The sequence below is a fragment of the Castanea sativa genome, chromosome 5, assembly GCF_040712315.1.
Source record: "Castanea sativa cultivar Marrone di Chiusa Pesio chromosome 5, ASM4071231v1".
Classification (NCBI taxonomy): Eukaryota; Viridiplantae; Streptophyta; class Magnoliopsida; order Fagales; family Fagaceae; genus Castanea; species Castanea sativa.
Genome location: NC_134017.1, coordinates 79,694,200 through 79,714,500, shown reverse-complemented (window position 1 = coordinate 79,714,500; position 20,301 = coordinate 79,694,200). Strand labels below are relative to the sequence as shown.

At 34.5% G+C, this 20,301-nt stretch overlaps 1 protein-coding gene across 1 annotated transcript; it reads right to left on the bottom strand.

The window, feature by feature from the left end:
• Nucleotides 1-851: 851 nt before the first annotated feature.
• On the bottom strand, nucleotides 852-15,184 carry LOC142633259 (histone acetyltransferase HAC1). The gene is made up of 17 exons (XM_075807474.1): nucleotides 14,844-15,184; nucleotides 14,305-14,604; nucleotides 11,234-11,351; nucleotides 10,739-11,021; nucleotides 10,158-10,664; nucleotides 8,165-10,020; nucleotides 7,200-7,496; nucleotides 6,829-7,107; nucleotides 5,526-5,654; nucleotides 5,221-5,421; nucleotides 4,978-5,120; nucleotides 4,571-4,883; nucleotides 4,231-4,370; nucleotides 3,134-3,212; nucleotides 2,614-3,000; nucleotides 1,736-1,953; nucleotides 852-1,617 (listed from the first exon to the last, which is right to left on the bottom strand). The coding sequence occupies exons 2-17, from the start codon at nucleotides 14,538-14,540 to the stop codon at nucleotides 1,503-1,505; spliced, it is 5,301 nt and encodes a 1,766-aa protein (XP_075663589.1). The 5' UTR covers nucleotides 14,541-14,604; nucleotides 14,844-15,184; the 3' UTR covers nucleotides 852-1,502.
• Between the last annotated feature and the right edge of the window lie 5,117 nt (nucleotides 15,185-20,301).

The following is a 20,301-nucleotide window of genomic DNA, read 5'->3' as shown; positions in this document are numbered from 1 at the left end:
GAAATGCCCACCAATGAGGAAAATTTATGAATCAGATAATGAATTTTTTTTTTTTTTTAATAATGAAATCTGACCCACAGTCAAAGAAAAAAGGTAAAAATATATTTTTCCTTACTGAATTTAATCCAAGTACGATTTTCATTTCTCAAATTTAAAACATTTCAATTTAATTTAGTCTTTAATATTTTCACATATCTCAAATTTAAATTGTTGCAATTTGTTTGTCTTTTAAAAGAGAATCGTTTTCATATATAACAAATGGAGTGTTGACACGGCACATTAATAAGGAAAAAAAAAACTTAAAATAATTTAATGGGAGACAGATGAAAGGATGAAATTATATTTTCAAAAAAAAAAAAAAAAACCTATAAAATCGATCTTGTTCTAAATTTTAGGGATTAAAAATAAATTTCAAATCAAAACTGAAAATTTTGGGAATTGTCAAAGTAACTCGAGGTAAGAAAGTAAAACACAATTGAAGCCGTCATGTCTGAATATTAATTTTGTTAGTGTTGAGTGCAAATGCAAGAGTAAATAACGAGTTAAAGTGAAGAGCAAAGCCAGGTGATTTTATTTGGCATCTCTCTCCATTGGAGACAATGAAATGCGAAAAGACTTCCATGTAGATTTCCAAGGTTGTTCTAGTCCATGTGGTACTGGAATTTCCAAGGATAAGTGGCCCAAATTGCACCAAAAATTGCTAAGACACGCAGCTTCTGTGGCTCATACATACTTCAAAGTTCATATTAGTTGGGCTTACAGTTACAGGGGCTATAGGATTTGAGCACAATAATCATGGAATGAAATGTTTTCTGTGCAGAACCTATAAAAGTACAACCAACACAACAAAAGAAAGAGTAACAATCAAAAACTACTTGTTCAATTACGTATAGACCATATAAACATAACTGTATCAATCAAAATGAATGCTTGAGTTTTGGAGACACTACTTATTTTTCCTTCTTTAAATAAGACATTCTACAAAAAAGGGTCAATATAAAACAAAAAATATAAAAAAGGAGGGATTTGGAAACTAACATCCCTCTGACATTCCTTTGTAAAGAAAATATTTTTCTAGAAAGATTAGAACAATTATAGTACAATCGCCACCCAAGGATGACATTCTTACAGAATACAAGAGGATCATAAAATCAAAGAATCACCAAATCGGGCCAGAGTGAGAGACGCAAGCATCAGTACTCTAATACCCCGAGCAGCATTGTTAAGTGGTTGAAGAGGGTAGCTCTGGTCTATAAACTTCACTTGCTGAGGGAGAAATGAGTCGTGGAGATATAAATGAAAAGAATATTTCCCTAAAAAGTGAATACGAACCAATCTGTTGTAGTATTCTACGCTTATCCCCTTCCAACCGTCTAAGCCCACCACTTTTACCATCACTGCCTGGTTTCCAGCAGTGTCGTGGAGCAGCACAAAAACTATGGTCTACCTCCCTCTAACTAGAGGGTTTTCTTCAAAACTCCATATTAGTATGTACAAATTGATCATCCAGCATTGCTGGCAACCTCTGCAGCTCTCTGTCTCATCATCTCCATCACGGCAGCTCTTCGGCGAGAGTCAGACTGCTGCTGTAGCCTCCTCAAATGTTCTTTTAGATCTCTGAACAAATTATTAAAAAGAACTCTTTAATACCCAAACACAAAATGAAAAAAAGGAGAGAGTTAAAGGAGCAAAGTTGGCAAGTGATTGATAATAGTAAAGAGGTTGATTTATAAACCTGCAACGTGGTACATTGCACTCAGATTCTTTGCAAGCTCGAGCATGAAGTTGAAGGAGATACCACATTTTCTTACAAAGAACACAACCTCCAGATGCACGGGTTTTGCAATGTATCCCATGGCGAAAAAGACCCTTCACCTTGCGACAATTTGGGTATTGGCAATGTGAGGAACGACATTGAGATGCATGCACCAGAAGATCAAGCATCTTCCTAAGCTGCAATGTGAAATAACCAATGATGTCAGACCAAATCTATAAAGATGCCAAGGTCTCCAAATTGCATGTTCATATGGTCAATATATGATAGATATAATTAACAGAACTTATTGCAAAACCTTAGACAAAAACATCCCGATTACTTTGATTGGACATGCAAAACCGCAAGGAAAGATGGGGAAATTTTTTGGATAATTTGATAATTGGGGGTGGAAGGATTTGAACCCTAGATGTCTCCATTGGAAATACTAAGAGGTGCCAACCAATTGAGCTACAAGGCTCTGGGCGAAAGATGGGGAAAATTTTGGAAAAACAAAAGACAATTATAGGAAATATCTAATTCCCTCCCATCACCATACTTTACTAGGCCAAATAAATAATTCAGGACTAAGAACTATACATGTAACAAACTGTCAAGTAAATACCCCACATAGACATAGTGACTCATGATAATACTAAACAATGAGGGAAGAAAGGGGGAATGTGGTGTTTTCAGGTAAAGGAAACACAAAACAAGTATATTAAAGCATTGGAGCTTGTAGAGGTACTCGTGTGCAGAAGAAAATTGCCATGAAACATTGAAAGATTGACCAAAGCAAGTGACTAAAAATATTGTTTCACTGTATCTTTAATTACAAAAAAGATAATGATATGCAGAACCTGTTGAACTCGTATTTGCCTTGCTTCTTTATTCTGAGCATCACGGTCAGCTATGGATGGATGGTTTGTCAACCTATGAGGATGATCAATGCCCTTTTGATAGCATCCATTGCATACATCATACTCAGGGCAGACTTCACATCTCCAACCCTGACCAGTTTCAATGTCAAGATGACATACATTACATGTCGTCACAAATGCAGGAGCAGTTGGGTTATGCAGATGGTAAAGGACCATCATCGAAGAATGTTTAGCCCGCCGCAGGGTATCATACTGATAATGATTTCCTTGACAAAGACTCAGAAATGCTTGTCTAGTGTCAAAGAATTCACTCTCAAGGATCTCATCTTTATCCTTTGTATCAACAGGTACATCAGTGATTTCAATCTGCAGGGTTTAGCAATGTTCCATTTTTCAGTTAAGAAATTGCCAATACAGTTTACTCGGCTGTTTTCAAAACCGCTCGTTTTCAAAACCGCTCATTTTCAAAATAGAAGTATTTCGTGGTAAAGGATCTTACCGGATAGAGGACATGTTTTTCCCTCTGATTGTTTGGATGTCTTTCTCTTTCTTCACGTTTCTGTTCTGATTCATAACATCTGTGAGATATATGCAAACATCAGAACTAAAAAAAAAAAAACCATCTCAGGAAAATGTATAGTTATTTTCAAGGAACAGAAAGAGCAAACCCATCAATATAGTTTACATTAACTCCACCAAGCTGGAACCAAAAGTAAAAAGGGAACAGGATATGCAGATAAGAACATATTATTAAATCCTAACAAGAAACTTGCAGTGTAGAATAACATGTATACAGTTTTAAGAATAGAGGATCCAACAACTATTAAAAACTTCTGTTAGTTCCTAGTCAGAAGCAAACATTTATTAAACAGCTCTTTCATTACTTACCAAAAAGAAAAGATAATTTATCAGCTAAAAATAAACCAGACCATTCAATTCTTATCTTCTGCAAACAAAATTATAATATTAAGGAAAATCTGCATTTTTCAATTTCAGACTTAAGCAAGAAACATCAGTTCACTTCCTAAAAGCCAGCAGTAACAAATATTACTTGAAACGAAACCCACCCCGAAAAGAATGGTCTTGAAAATATAATATTAAAAAATTAACCAGTCAAGAAGTCCATTTTTCATATTAATGAGCATGAGATTATGAAACTTTTTTTTTTGATAGGTTATGAAACATTTGAGAAAAAGAAAACAGATTTACAAGCAGTTTTGCCACAAAGAGTGCCTAGAAGGTTTTCGGAAGTAAGGGCATATATGTAGCATTTTTATTAAAGTATATTCCACGCCTACGATCAAATATCTGTACACTGGTATATCAGATTTAGGATAATAAAAAAAGTTTGAAAAATATTTACAATTTTTTGTAGTTTGTATTGTTGGTATCAATATCTTGGGAACTGAATGATTCTGTAAATGTTAGTATTCGTAAACTTGATTCTTTTGAAAAAAATTGTAGCTTAACACATGAGCAAACCCTTATGAATATACTTACATATATCGCACATTAAATAAACTATCTTTTTTTTTTAATAGGTCACATTAAATAAACTAGCTATAATGATGAAGGCAAAGATTGCAGAATTCTTACTTATCACACAGCTGGAAATTTTTGCACTGGTTGCAAACCCAACGATTTCCAGATACCATTAGGATACAACAGTGAGTGCATGCATGCTGCAAATGAACCATGATAAAATCTTCCTTCATTGGGCAGATGGTTTCACCAAGCTGGGGTGGAGGAAAGCCTTGTAAGAACAAAAGATAAAACCTCCAAACAAACAAGAAAATACGATTTTGATGCTGTAGAAATCTATAAGATTTTGATATAACTCATCCTTTTAATAAGAATCACTTGAAAATCAGCAGATCTCCGAAAATCTGATTAGCAAGAAAAACGGTAAGCAGAAAGATATGAAATAGAAAATTACTTTATGCATGAGCAGCAGATCCTTTGACGCGTTACCAGAAAGATCAGACTGACCAGTAGCTTTTAAAGCCCTCTTTGTTATGGTCTTCTTAGTTGTTCCTTTCTTATTTTGTTTTCTACCATCTTCTTCTTGACGCATCTGATAAATCAGATCTTCCGCAGCACCAGGCCAGTAGTCACCATCAAAATATGGCAACCTAGCAGCAGTTACCTTAGCCTTACATTCACCAGTAGTTACAAAGAAATGGTCATACAAATTAGTGAGATCAACCACAATATTTTCCTTGGCTGCTTTTCTTAACATTGCTAAATACCTGATACAGAAAGCATTCCAAGCATGAGTTAAATAAGAATGAAAAATTGGTAAAATGATTAAAAAAGTTAAGTTTTGAGAGTTACAAGGCTCACCATTCCCGGAGCTTATCAGATTTAGGTGTTTTTTGAATTTCTGGATGACAATATAAAATATAATCTTCACCCTTTAATGGAGGGCAAGCCCATATATAGCAGCTTGTAAAACCTCGTAACTTGCAATATTCAAGGTATCCAATCTGAAAAGAGCATAATATACGAAGGTCAATAGCTCGGATTGAAGATTCCATATTAATGGTCACTTAGAAGGTAATGAGACAAGTGAAGTCCGGACCCTACCAGAATTTCATGATAAACGAATGTACGAAGAGCCTCTCCAGTCACTGCTTTAATCTCAGGTCTGAAATACTTGACAGAGTCCAGGTATGAGAGATAGACGCGACGCTGATTTGGAAATTGAGATTCAGATCCAAATTCTTGAACATACATGCCAAATAGGCATACTTCTACACCTTCAATCTTCTGAAACAACAAAACTACCTGGAACAAAAAAGACTTAGTTAGTGAATAACTACTATTATAGCAATTTTGTGTTGCCTCTGTCAATATTAGAGACATACCAACTCAATGGAGACTCTTCATACCTTGGATTTATATGGAAATTCAGTTGGATAATTCTCTTCTTGAAATATTTCAAGAAACCGCTGCTTCACTTCCAACTTTTTGTCAACAGATGAAACAACTCTAATTACAAGTGATTCTGCTCCAGGAACCTAGCAATATCAATTTAATTGAAATTAGCTAATAACAAATATCAGCTAGCAATAGCAAGAGATTCTGCTCCAGGAACCTAGCAAAATATCACTTCCAACTTTTTTCACAGTACCCCCCATAAACTGGAAGTCCATAACCCCAGGTGCTATGGGAAGACCATTTAGTTGCCCTGCGCCAGAGTGTTAAACTCTTTTGGGGATTTTCCCTTTCTATGGGCAATCTGTTTAAAGTCCCTCTTGGAGAAATAATAAATATATAAATCCCCTAAGACATTATAATCCCGCCTAAATGACTGAACAAGCTACCTCCTATGTAGCATCTAGTATAGACAGGAAAGTAATCAGCTCTGGAACATACAGAAATAAAGTGACTGCCCAAAAAAAATCTGTAAATATCAGGAGAGAAAATTCCGAGAAAGTGCCAGGAGCTCAAGCTAATGGACCCTTGGCAAGTAATTCAGCATTATATTAACTCCCAAAGAAGACCCTTGTACAACATGCTTCAAGGAAAGGATGGTAACTAAATCAGCTAGATCAGAACTTCACTAACTCACAAACAAATCCTTCATTATCCCAAAAAACATAAATATAAAAACAGAATTACAAATAACATTGATAATAAAGATAAAATAAATAAATAAATAAAAACAAACCAACTTCCTCACCTCAGAACTTCAGGTTATGTTCAATGCATTATGAGTGTTTCATAATATTTAACCTCTATAGTGTTTGCAAACAGTAACATTGATCCATTTTTAGTAGAAATTTCAAAACTATACACTAGTGAGAATGTGTCTGTGCTGAGTAGCATATATTTGTTCACAACCAGTCTCAAGCCCAGAAAATGGAGGGTTGCAGTAGGTTGACGGCCATTGTAAAATTTAGTCACAATTATGAATGGGTTAATGGACTATTTGCATCCAGGTTCAAAACCTGATATTGCAATTTCTACATTTAAGAAATTTGGGATTAAGGCTTGGTTGTTGTACGCACTAGTTAGAATCAGCCATCAAAAACTGAAAGCTGACTTAATCAAAGGTTGTACATGATGGCTAGCAGCTTTCACTTAACATTCTTCAGCAAAGAAACCCCATGTCGTGCCATGATGAAATGCAACATTTTATATCATCTTCACCAGAAAAAAATTAAATGAGAGCATGTTACACGCAATCACCTCATCAAAACCTTTTCCATGAAGCCTTGCCCTCTCTTGTCTTTCCTGCTTCAGTCTCCTAAATAACCGCTGCTCTATATGGTCACTAAGAATTGTTCTTGGCAAATCTTTGGCCCCAAGAACAGCACTTTGTGGCAAGGGCTTACGCTCTCCTCTTTCAACCTCTTGTATATAGCAATTTGGGCAAGTGTATTCAGCTTGTCCACCATCATTTCTTCGACCATTAAATAAAGCACAAATTTGATGTTGCCAAGCTTCACACTTATCACATTGAACCCACTGCACATGATCATTGACAGTTTAATACAAAAGAACAGTCGATAAACTCATGCAATGAACCAATAAAAGCAAATTGAAATGAGAGAACATACCCATTCCTCAGTCTCTTCATCATTTTTCTTCTTTTCTAGCCTTGCCTTTGGAATGGCAGTCCCATCAACAACTATGGTGTCTCCACGAGCCTCGTTATAACATGGAATACAGAAATAATGTCGTGTATCACCAGCACCCATGGTATAATACATTGCATTTCGCTTGATGCGAGCACCACATGGAGTGCAATATATAGGTGGTGGTTCAAAAGTGAGCTTCTCAACTGCACACAACTGACAAGAATTCTCACTCATTGCATGCTCCATTGCTTGATTCTTTTCTGCCTTTGCTTTACTCTGTAAATAGAAAAAAAAAAAAAAGAATTATAATCTAATTGGGATTATTTTCATCTAGTTTATTGGACTAAACTTTTTCATACAATGTTATTATAAAGAAAAAGGTCCAACAGCAAAAGACCCCCAGAAATCATAATTGGAATATTATAGTCCATATTACTTGCCTAGAAAAATATACTAATATATGTAAGAGAAGGCTGTAGGACAAGGTGGCATACCAAGGGTAAAATATACAGGATATATTTTCTAGTGCACGACAATTAAAACTATTTTATGTAGACAAACACCAATAATCCATGTAATGATCATAGAAGACTAAATGTTTTAATGAATATTCACTTTAACAAAAGAAGTTGTAAGGGAGGTAAACAAACATGAAGAACATATATTATAACCAAAAGTTATTCTGATAGGTAGTGGGGAAGAAAAAAAGGATCGCACAACCTCAAAGATGGACTCCCTTGTTTTCTCTCTAAAAGCAGGCCTCATTTCTTTTATAAACCAATTCAATGATGATATTTTAGTGAATCTCAAGACTAAAAAATAAGTTCAGAAAATTGTAAACTAGACCTTAAAAAAAATGTAAACTATTGACCTTTCAATAAACCATTTACATAAATAAAATTAACAGTGTGAATTTAGTTGCAAAGGAAATCCAAAAAACTTACTTGGCCAACCCACTGCCTGAGACCTGTAATATGCTCCCTAACCTGCTCTGGAGTGAAAAGTTCAGTCAATGACACACCCTTTATTTTTGGCTTCCCAGATTTCGTGGTACTAGCTGCATTTTCTGCAGGCTGTGACGCATTTTCTTGCTTAGCTGGATCAATCTCTTTCTCAAGTTTAATATTTTCTTGCTTAGACAAACTAGAAGGCTCATTATATGCAATAGATTCACCATCTGGCCTTTGGTTGCAGTTATCATTTGTATCGTCCTTTTTCATCTCACCAAGACTTTCTTGTACAGAACTTTCAGCAATTTCCTTCTTTACCTCTGGAAACTCAGATTTAACGGGCATACAAATCTCATTATGTTGGTTATCTTGGAGGTGGACATCCTGCGACCCATGGGGTTCACTAAATGCAGAAACTGATACTGCAGAACTTTCACTCTCAGGAATAAGAGATTGGGAGGGCTGCTCTATCTTCAAGCGTTTTGAAGAGGGTAGTACATCTTCCGTAGTTTCAACAATAGAGGAAGTCTTTGACATCAATCTAACCGAAGTGTCTCCAGTATCATAGGATTTACTAGACGCAGTAATTGAAGTTGGCAAACAAGCAGACTCTGTTCGAGAACGTGCAATATATCGTGCACTCAATTGTTGTTTTATTATATAGTTTCTTACAGGAACACAAACAGGGCAATTGGGATTCCTGCATTTCTTGAAATGTTCAACCAAGTCCTTGGTATGACGGCAACGAGCATATGTGCATAAAGGCAGATTGCATTTACGAATGTGCAACAACAACTCTTGAGCAATCACACATTGAGGTACTAGACATTTCCCTTTGGGGGACGTACATCGATTAGCATGTCGCAAGAACAAGAGCCATTTCTGCTGATTTCTATACATCGCTTCAAGGCTAGGATTTCCAGATTTACAGGTAGCACCAGTTAAATTAGGGGGCTCAGTGGTGCTTCTACAAGCAGCAGTTCGACCAATAACAGATCCTTCTGATGATAAGTTATTGCACTGAGCTTCATCTTGCCTAGATATTCTCTGACGGAAATCCTCTTGCACATGATGCTCAAGAGGCATACTCCTCGGTACATGATTCCTGTCTTGTGACTGAGGATGCCATTGACCCTGCAGCACAGATTCTGATTGTGCCCCAACAGAAAGGCAGCTATAATCGCTTTGGGAATCCGTAACCAGTTGGTTTGGATGTAGCAATTGTTGCATTTGTTGAGAATTTTGAGACATTGGCGAGCAGATATCATGCTGTGAAGATGGAAGAGAGAGCTGTTGAGCACTCCTGGATCGGTCTTCAGCAGAGTTCTGCTGGAATTGGTTCTGCATCTCAGACAACTGGAATTGTTCCGAAACTTGTGAGTTCATAACTTCATTGTGGTGCTCCACTCCAGGTTCACGTTTCACTTGGTTGCCTATATCAGATGTCAGTTGAGACTGACCAAAAGTATCACTATTTAGCATATTCTGTTGCTGTTGAAGCTGCTTCTGTTGGCGTTGCTGTTGAACAAATTGCTGCTGTTGAAACTGATGGGACTGCTGTTGAAATTGCTGCTGTTGATGAGAGTGTAGTAGATTGTCTCTTGAAGTTATTGAAGCTTGAAAATTCATCTTTTCTGATTGATCAACTGATGGAGTCTTTATATAGGCAGCCTGTTGAGTAGCTTGCAAATTTGACTGATTGCTTATCAGAGAAGAGTTGGTTTTGGATATAGATGGCAAGCTAACTGAACTCAAGTTCTGAGTATTCATCATTGATCCAACAGATGTTGCAGCACCATAGAAGTTTCCAGACCCAAAAGAATCGGAATTGTTCATTCCATATCCATCACCTAATCATTAAATTGTTCGTTGTAAGATTGCTGATTTGTATCAAAATTAACATACATCTTCCCACATAAAGTATGATGTAATACACAGAAAAGAAGCCATAAACACACACAAGAAAGGAGGGAAGGAGGGGCATTACCCTGCATTATCGATTGCTGATGTTGATCGAAGTGAGGCTGAAAAGGTTTGGGTGAATTAGTATAAGATGTGGCAGGAAGATAGCCCTCAGAGGTACCACGTTCATTCACAAGTTGTAAATTATTCCCCATCAACCCTAACCCACCACCATTTAAAGCCCCATTTGAAAAATAAGCTTTCTGCTGCAAGCCAGACCTAATTCCACTTCCCATTTGACTACCAAGACTGTGCAATATGCGGCTATTTTGACCACCATGATGCTGCTTTTGCTGCAGTGGTTGTGATACCATCGTTGACTCAACATTGGAAAACCCACCACCATTATTAGAAGATTCCATGTTCATATAAGACTGACTGGTATTATTATTACCATTATTGTTATTACTATTAAATCCAGGAGTGGGAATCATTTGGCTTGTAATTGTTTGAGCACCCATTGATGATAAGTTTCCACCAGAACTGAGGGAAAAATTGGCAGGAGACTGCTGATATCCATTAGACAAAGAACCTGCAAGAGTAGGGACTGTAATGCTGTCGCAAAGAAGCAAAGAGAAATAACATTTGTAAAATAATTTCAATTACCATCAGATCTATTAAAGGAACCACCATGTATGCCACCACTTGGCAACAGGCTTCCAGGGTTGACAGTCGTAGGTGCACTAGCAGCGATCATTGAAGCATCTACAGAAGATGCAACAATCATGGTTGAATTCCCACTGTGTGACATACCAGGTGTTGGTATCATTGTACCAACGGGGGAGGAAGAATTAACAAGCTGTGGATATTGGTTCCGAGGATTCATATGTGAGCGTTTAATCAATTGATGCAAACGGCTCTCAAGTGTTTCAAGGTTCATGTAATCCTCCTATGACAGAATTTACAAACATTAGATAAGAGGAACAATATAGTCAGACAGATATATAAAACTCCTGGGAACAATGCAAGAATGCAAAACATTTTCAATAAAAAAGAAATATTATAATAGCAGAAGGAAAGAAAGGTGCTATGCTTTTAGCGTGACTTTGAGAAACAGTGAAGACTCCCACTTGCTTAAATAAGGGTAAGGGCAACAAAAACCTTTGAATGAGCTGATCTCAATAAACCCTCCTCTAAACGCTTCACAATATCCTTAAACTTCTTTCTTGTATTCTCATCAAGTGGCTGCTGCTGGTGCCGCTGCGATAAGATAGCATAGCTGGAAAAAGAGCAGAAGATCATAAAGTTTTATCAACATTGAGCAATAAAAAATTGCACAAATGTCTAAAGCAAGTTCTTGGATAATAATCTAACGCTATTATAAAAGAACATCAAGTTCATATTCATACAAGAATGATAAATCAATAATGGTCCAATAGCTGTCCCACATTTTCTGGACAATCTTCCCCCTCCCTTTTCCTTGTCCCAAGCGGAGGGGATGGGGAATTTAAGATAAATGTTTAAACAGAACTTTAAAAAAAAGGATTAAATCAGAACTGATTTAATCATACTACCATTAATCATCCATTCCACCATAATCACTCAGATTTTTTTTTTAATAAAAAAAGGAAGTAAATAGAGCTCAAGAAGATGATTAAATCAGAGCTGATTTAACAATACTACCATGAATCATCCATTCAACAATGTATCACTCCTAGTAAAAAAAAACATATTTACGATGTCTATTCTAGGCATATGTTGATAGAAACATCTAAAAATTTCTGCCCACATAAAAGACACAGTCAAAAACTAAAACAGCATATTCTTGCTAATGAATTTCATCTGTAGCCTAAGGAAAGTTAATTATGAGAGACATAAATCATACTACATAAGTTATGTGGCACACTTAATTTGCAAAAATCAACTTAGGAGTATTGTACGAATACAATTGGTTTTGCAATAATTGGGATCCGTCATTATGTGATTGTATGCCTCCCATACGTGGAGTAAAATCATACTATGCTTCATGTGCCAATTAACTCCTGTTTACACTTTAAACCGTCAAAATGGTGAAAAAAAAAAGTCAGGATATTGATGGACATCCACCAATACTATCATTTCTTAAATTTTGATAAGTAGTCCCCGTTACAAACACATTGAGAGAAATCTTGAAATGTCTAGCATATTGGGAAATAGTTTTTTTTCCATATGTATAGATTAATGAAACCTTTATTAAAAATAAAAAATTATTTAAAAAAAGAAAAAGAAACAGTACAGACCACTCCCAATTCACACAAGCAAATAATAGGGAAGGCCAAGAATACCAACAGAAAGTTCACAAATCTAAAAATTTGACAAGCAAAGAAAATGAGAGGCCACTCATCACAGACATCCAATCATACAAAGTACGCAAGAAAAAAGGTTTCAGCTCCAGAATTGAAAGATCCTCCCCCTCAAGTATTCGATGGTTCCACTCTCCATATAGTCCACATGAGACACACAGTTTTAAAATAAAAAAATTGAATAAAAATATACCCTGAGAGAGTGCTTAATCACATCCAAATACCTACACAAACACTACCAGATCCTTCATTAATAAACCCATATCCAAGCTACCGACAATCTACCATTAATTACTAAAATTTGCTTTTCAGTAAAGACTATTTTTTGTTAGGGATTTCAGTAAAGGCGAACAATTTTATGATGAAGATCTCACATTTACATTTCACAGATGAAATGCTCATTATGTGTGATGCAATGCCACAACAATTGTGGTATCTTCAGTGCACTCTTTTGCTATTCGAAGCAGTCTCTAGGTTGAAGATATATCCGAATAAATCCGAAATGGTTCCTATAGGAGAGGTTGAGAATATGGGAGCACTAGCTGACATCCTAGAGAGTAAAATTTCAACCTTAGTTTGGATACATTTGGGCTTGCCTTTAGGAGCTCAATTCAAAACTAAAGCTATTTGAGATGGCATTCTTGAACGAATAAAGAAGAGATTAGCAGATTGGATAAAGATTTTATCTCTCAAAAGGGAGAAGCCTACTTAATTAAAAGCACACTTTCAAGTCTTCCCACCTACTTTATGACTTTCTTCCCTCTCTCCCAGCTAATGTGGCCTATCCTATGGAGAAAATTCAGACAGATTTCCTTTGGGGTGGTTTGGTGGATGAGTTAAAATTCCATCATGTTAATGGGCTCATGTTGTTATCAAACTCAAGAGGGAGGTTTAGGGCTTAGACCAGATTTTCTGGAATGGACAGCTTTACAAGCCCATGAGTCTTATTTTATGTTTAGAGTTCTTTTCTATAGGGTTTAAAATTCTTGATTTCTTTTCATTATTATTAGGAGTCCTAGTCTTTCTAGGAAAAGGTCATTTAGAGTCATAATCCTAGGGAGTAGTTTTTTGATAAGTACAGAAAGTTCACTGAATCAGAAACATCTGGTACACAAAAAGTATACTAGATGAATCAGTCTAGGAAGCACGGACACTTCATTTAGACTGTCGTACCCGTGTTATATCTGTATCGTGCCCACCATGTCATACCCATGTCCCTGTCCGTGCTTCCTAGTGAATCACTACATTAAGATCTTAATCTAAGATTACGATCATGATCCATAAAAACTAAGAAATAAGAGAAAGGGTATAGCCTATAAAAGAGATAGAGAGAATGCTTTTAATAAATCCCAGCTGCTTATGTTAAGCTTTGAGGGAGTGATTGTCTTCTTCTACGGACTGTGATTGCTTAGAATAACCTAAGTATGATTACCTAGTACTTTATCTTTCTTTATTTCATGATCAATTAATTGTTTTAATATCAAACCCCCCACCAACACATTCAAAACCCCATCTTTTCAATGAACCTTACTCAAGAAACCCTTAAACATTGAGACCTATCAAAAAAAAAAATTTCGAAAAAAACCCTTCAAGATCAATCTAGTTTAAGTGTTGAATTCCCAAAAAGATCCCACTAAAAAATTTGGTATTAAAAGCCGATTCAAGCTTCAGTCGTGCAACACTAAACATTACTCAATTGGGTCAATATCTCTTTAAAGCTTTAACTTCTACTAGTAACATAACCCCACCTTCAATTCAAAAAATGTAAAAAACAACAAAACAAACACTAACAAATCCCATCATAACTTAAATCTCCAATAGTAACAAAATAAGCACATTGATTCAATTCAAGCATAACAACAATCAATCAAATCAAACGATCAAGCTTACATTTTCTCTTGCATTAAACCCCGAGCTCTAAGCATCTCATTATCAGCTGCAAACAAAACACGCACTCCACCACCTCCACTGCCACCTCCTCCTCCACTACCTCCTCCAGCGCCCAAATTATTCATCTGTTGAGCAAGCGTGCTCCCGTTCTGCGACGTGGCAGAGGCCGCCGCCTGGTTCTGCGCAGCAGCAACAGCAGCAGCAGCGGGACCTGACATATGCGCCTGCACATTCATCGCCTCTTCTTTTTCCTTCTTCTCACCAAGCTACACCGCATACCTCACTCATAACCATCCAACACTACACCCAAAAAATCAAAAATCCCCAAAAATCAGCACACAAAAATCGAAAATTTCTCAAATCGAATTTCAACACCAACAAAAAAAAAAATCGGCGATTGTAACAAGGTAATGACAGCAAGGGCAATTGTGTAATTAACTCAAAAATCGGAATTTGGGGGAAAATTTTCGTGATTTCTAAACCCTAGGTGAGTGAATCGAAATTGAATAAACCAAAAAAAAAACCCTAGGGAATCGAACCTTGGGAAGTACAATCGAGAGCAGCGGCGATCGGAGATACAACACACAAAAACCACTGACGATCGGCGATTTTTTTGCAGCGAAACAAAGATTTGGGGGAAAAGATTGAAAGGTAACGAAAAAAAGCAAAATTGAAAGCTTTTTAAGGGTTTGTACGAATTGGGGAAACGAGGTCGCACGTGCGGGGAATTTCACACGAGCGAAGTTTTTTTTTTTTTTTTTTGGGTTGCGAAGAGACGAACGAAGAAGAAGAACAAAGAACGAAGGGTAACGAAGATGAAGGAAGCGAAAGAGAGATGCAATCGTATAAGGGAACGAAAAAAAAAGTCAGTGTGTAAGAGAGAGAGTTTGGGGGAATTAATTTTATTTATTAATTTTTTTATTTCATGTGGGTAATTATAATTGGGAATTTTGATAAGGGTTTCAATTTGGGTTTTTTTTTTGGGGGCAGAGTGTGAGAGAGATAGAGAGAATAAAATTATTGTATAAATATAAATAGTTATAAAATTTAAAAAATATATATTTTATATTAATTTTATCAAAAAAATATTATATATTAAAAAAATTATAGTTTTTGTTTTTGTTTTATTTTGTGTGTGTTTGTTTTTTTTTTTTTTCAAAAGAGTAAAAGTAAACGGAGGTAGAGAGGAGTTGGACTTTGGGTATGTGGGATTTTTACCATATTACCCATGAATTTAGCCATTAATCTTTCCCTAACTTATAGCTATATGTATGATTTATAGGATAATTATTTTAAATAAAAACTAAAAAGATAATAATAATAATAGTAACTAAGAAAATAATCAGTGTGTTTTGGGATAAATATGTGCAAAATCAAAAAAAACTTTATCTTGGTTTTCAAATTGAATTTTGATGTTACGATTACATCAATCCTAAACATATATAGGATTTGAAAATTTTGTAAATAGAGATCGATTTATTGTACCTATTGTTTTTTTTTTTTCAAGTACCATACTTGCATGATCTTAACCATTCATTTATATATTCTCAATGGAAAACAAAAACATTAATCTATTTTTTTAATATATATATATATATTTTATACAAGATAGAATTTCTACTTTAATCTGTATATCAATATATGTATCTGAAACTCTCTCTTGAAAACTAGAACTTCAGTCCTTGCGCTTTATGCCCCACAAATACTTATACTTGTAAAGTGAATATTAAGAATTAAAATTTTGTATATATGGTTCTTTCTTTTTTTTTGGGTTATAAGATATATGGTAGAAATCTCTTATAAGTATTACTCCCAAACACAAATGGGTCACATTGCTAAGGACATACAATACCTTGCTTCTTTTTTTCTAGCTTTTAGCTTTTCTCATGTACTTTGTTATTGTAACTATGTTGCTTATTCACTTGCAAGATGAGCAATTATAGGTCCTCAGTTGTTAGTTTGGACGGAAGATGTTCCCACAGACATTGAATCTATACTTCTAACTGATTTAAAAAGCTTCCCTTAATAGTAAGATCTAACCTTCTTCTCAAAAAAAAATTATTGAATACTAATAAATATATTTAAAATAAAACAAATTGTAAAAAAACATATATAATTTAATTATAAATTATTTAGTAAATATAATTTAATTAAATAAGAAAATGTTTAATATTAGGATACTTTATCAAAAAAGACATTGAAATCTAGGTAGTTCAAAATTTATTAGGTGACTAAGGAAATGCTCAACCACTATAAGGGAATTTTCACATCTAAAAGGTTCTCTTAATACATAAAGGGTGTTGGATTGTGTGGATGGCAGGTGAAACCTGATATGAATGATGTTTTGTAGAAACGTTTGTTTTACAGTTTTTTTTTTTTTTTTTGAGTAAAACGTTTTACAGTTGATGAGGTGATAACAATGCCTCTTCAAATGCATCCATCAAAAACATCTAGTCTATATTATATGTCAATTTTTCTTTTGTCATACTTGTTACGAATCTTTGTGCTGTAGTTGTGTTGTCCTTTTTCAATTATTTATGCACTCATCTAATTGTACTTATATTGTTCTTATTCCTTGGAGTCTATTGTCCTTCTTCAATCACTAATTACCAATCCTAATGTTATTTTTAAGTTGATCACAAAATTTTTAGCAAATAGAATAAAACAAGTGTTTCCAAGGATATTTTATGATAGTTTAAGTGCCTTCTCAAATATTATAAAATTACCCCTAATTTTTTGAAAAAATTTCAAAATATATATAGTTGGCCCCTCCAAACTTCTCAAATATTATATTTTTACCCTTGAATTTACCTAAACTTTACAAAAAAAAAATATGGTTAGCCCCCCAAACTCTTCATATTTCTTGTATGACTCAATTAAATTAGTTCAATTTTTTATTTGTTATAGTTTTGGCCCCCTCATTCATAAAATCCTAGTTCCACCCCTTCTTATGCATAAAGTGGTTCAAAGGGAGTAATGAATGTGAAGTTGGGTATGAGCAAATGGTAAGATTAAGTGGCCCTTCATAGAGGAAATAATGGAAAAGTTGGGTTTGATAATAAATGGATAAAGTTAATTATAGGTTGTCTTGATAAATTACATACTCTCCTAAAAGCTTAAGTTATTAAGAAATTATAAATCTAATCATTTAACCATAATTTTAACATGTCTATCTTATATTTCCTATTTAGTTCATCTTCATGGTTCACCTAAAGGATATAATATCCTTATCCCTACTAGGGCCTAAGGGTTTGAAGTAGGAGGATCTTTTAGCCTGCTATCTATTTTTTACTTGTGTTGAGGGGCTTACATCTTTAATCAAACAAGCTAAGGTTAAAGGCTCTTTCAAATGCGTTACAACTAATAGAAGGGTCATCATATTATTTATTTGCTTTTTCGTTGATGACAACCTTATCTTTAGTAGAGCTGCAAAATAAGCATGTACAATATACACGCCATTGATTTGTTTGAGGCCACTTTAGGACGAAGGGTGAGTAGAGCTAAGACCTCCCTTTTTTATTTCCCAAGTTTGAATACCCCTTAAATAACAAAAGAATCCATCATTATTCAATTAAGGACTCAAGATTTTTGGATATCTCAAGCAATATCTTGGTTCGCTTAATTTCATCATTCGAGGAAACAAGCAATTGATGAATTGAAAAATATGATGTGGAAGGAAGTAAGGGGTTGAAAGAAAGATTGTCATCTCAAACTAGGGGGAAGAACTTATTCAAGGCTATGACTTTTATTTTGTATAATTCAATTATGACTTTAAAACCCTAATAGATTACATAGTTTAACCAAAAAATAATAGTTTTTTTAAAGATAGATTTCACATGCGCGCACACTCACATACAAACAAACATACATACATACATACATGTGTGTGTGTGTGTATATATATATATCTTTTGTGTATGCTTTTAAATTCCTCTCTCTCTCTCTCTCTCTCCACTTCATATGTTTTTCATCGTCAATTTTCTGTTGACTAATTTGTTCTTTTTTTTTTTTTTGAGAAAACAGTAATACTTATTAGAACACATGAACACAAAAATAATATATAAAGTTTTTTAGACAAGAAGAGATACTATGGTCTGTTTGGATTGAAGGAAAGGAACTTCCTTCCCTCTCAAAATAAACGGACCATAAGTGTGTGTGTTTGGATACCATTTATTTTGCTAAAAACTAAAAACAATAAAAAAAATTTCCAAATTACTGTTCATTGCTGAAAACACTGTTCAGCACTTTAACTTTACCTTAATTCACTGTTCATGTCCCATAAATAGTGCAAGAGGCGTTGGTAAAAAAAAAAAAAAAAGGCAAAATGTAGAAACGCGACGCCAAAACGTGATCCAAACAGAGCTTAAGTGTCATTTTTTTTTTTTTTTAATATTGGGTTATTCTTTTTCTTTCTCTTTTTTTCCCTTTTTTATTTTAATCTTTTTGCATCCTAATCTGGATGTGGTTGGATTAGGATATAAGTATATCCTAATAAAAAACAGACTAGCAATTGGTGGGCTGGCCCATGTCCAATGGACACGTTAGATTGGGCCTCAAAAGTTTCAACCTTGCACCCTACATATTCATTATCTTTCTTAAAATGTACAAACTTAGGACGATTAAGCATTAACCTACTTTTTAGGACTTTGGGATGATTTCAATTCCTAGTTTCCTGCAAGGCTACAATCTCTAAAATGTGTTGATCTTTTTCTATTTTTGAGAAAAACTAAAAAGTGTTGGTGTTTTTTGACTGACAACGTAGAAAAAGTGTTGATGTTAGATCCCTTATTATTAATGCTTAAGGTGTGTCCACACGTATGTGCTTGCCTTCGAGTGTGAAAACTTATATAATATACCATGTATGTCAAAACTAGCCTGGCATCCTTCTATTGAACTCAAACAAAATGCTTTTTGCATTGATTTCCACGCAAACAAGTGGAAGCTTTTATTACAAGATACATGTGAAACATGGCTTTTTACTGAACAAGCATTTTTGCACACTATTATACCATTTTCTTAGAAGTTTTTGTTATATTTTTTAATTGATAAAACTTAAGTACAGCTTTAGAACAGAGGTGTTTTATATTAGGTTTCATAATTAATTTAAACTATGTTACAATATTGGGAAATAAGCCGCACAGTTAAATTTGGAGAACATAACACATCTTGTGTTGCATTGGTCAATGCAATTGCATGAATAAAAATAAATGAGGAATTTTTATGGTACAATATCTAAGCAATGGTACATTAATTTAAAATGTTATCCTTTATATATATATATATATATATATGAAAATTTTAAGAATCTTTGCTATTAATGCAATCAAAGAATCACTACTAACTAAATGTAAGTCACTAATTCATCAAACACAATAAATCATTCCGTGTATAATTTCAAGACATTTGGTAAGTATTGTGAAATTATATAAGGGCAAAATTTAAGTATAGTACTTAGGTATTGTTCTTTAGTTCTCCTCTATATGACTTTTTTTTTTAATAGGTAAATAGATATTTTCATTAATAAAAAAGTACATCATGTTCACGATGATGAATAGATTGTACTTGAAACAAATACAAACAAATCAAAGAGAAACAGAAGCAGATTGTAGGAAATTGAATACGAAAATACATTATGTAAAACTCCAAATATGAGACCACCCAAATAATGTCCCAACTAACAAAAACTTCAAAAGATCAACAGATTTCTCAATATTCTCAAAAGTGCGAGTATTTTGTTTCTTCTAAATTAGTCATATCAAACAGGTTGGCACCATATTTTAGACCGAAGAAGAGTGTATCCCCAAAAAATTCTCTCATGCACAAAGAAAAGAAACAACCATCCTTGACATCACCCACTATATACCAAACATTAAATAATAATAAAAACTTCACTCCACACGGCATGTACAAACTTACAATGAAGTAAAAGATGATCCACTATTTCTCCATCACAGCGTCACAAATAGCACCAATTAACCAAAGACAAGTTCATTTTTA

What these genes read in the sequence shown, in the direction of transcription:
- LOC142633259 (XM_075807474.1), bottom strand. Translation starts at nt 14,540, where the DNA reads ATGAATGTGCAGGCGCATATGTCAGGTCCCGCTGCTGCTGCTGTTGCT. An exon ending in GGTTTAATGCAAGAGAAAAT is followed by an intron (nt 11,352 to 14,304) that starts GTAAGCTTGATC and finishes CTCTTTTTCCAG; the next exon opens with CTATGCTATCTTATCGCAGC. An exon ending in TCGTTTATCATGAAATTCTG is followed by an intron (nt 5,121 to 5,220) that starts GTAGGGTCCGGA and finishes TGCTCTTTTCAG; the next exon opens with ATTGGATACCTTGAATATTG.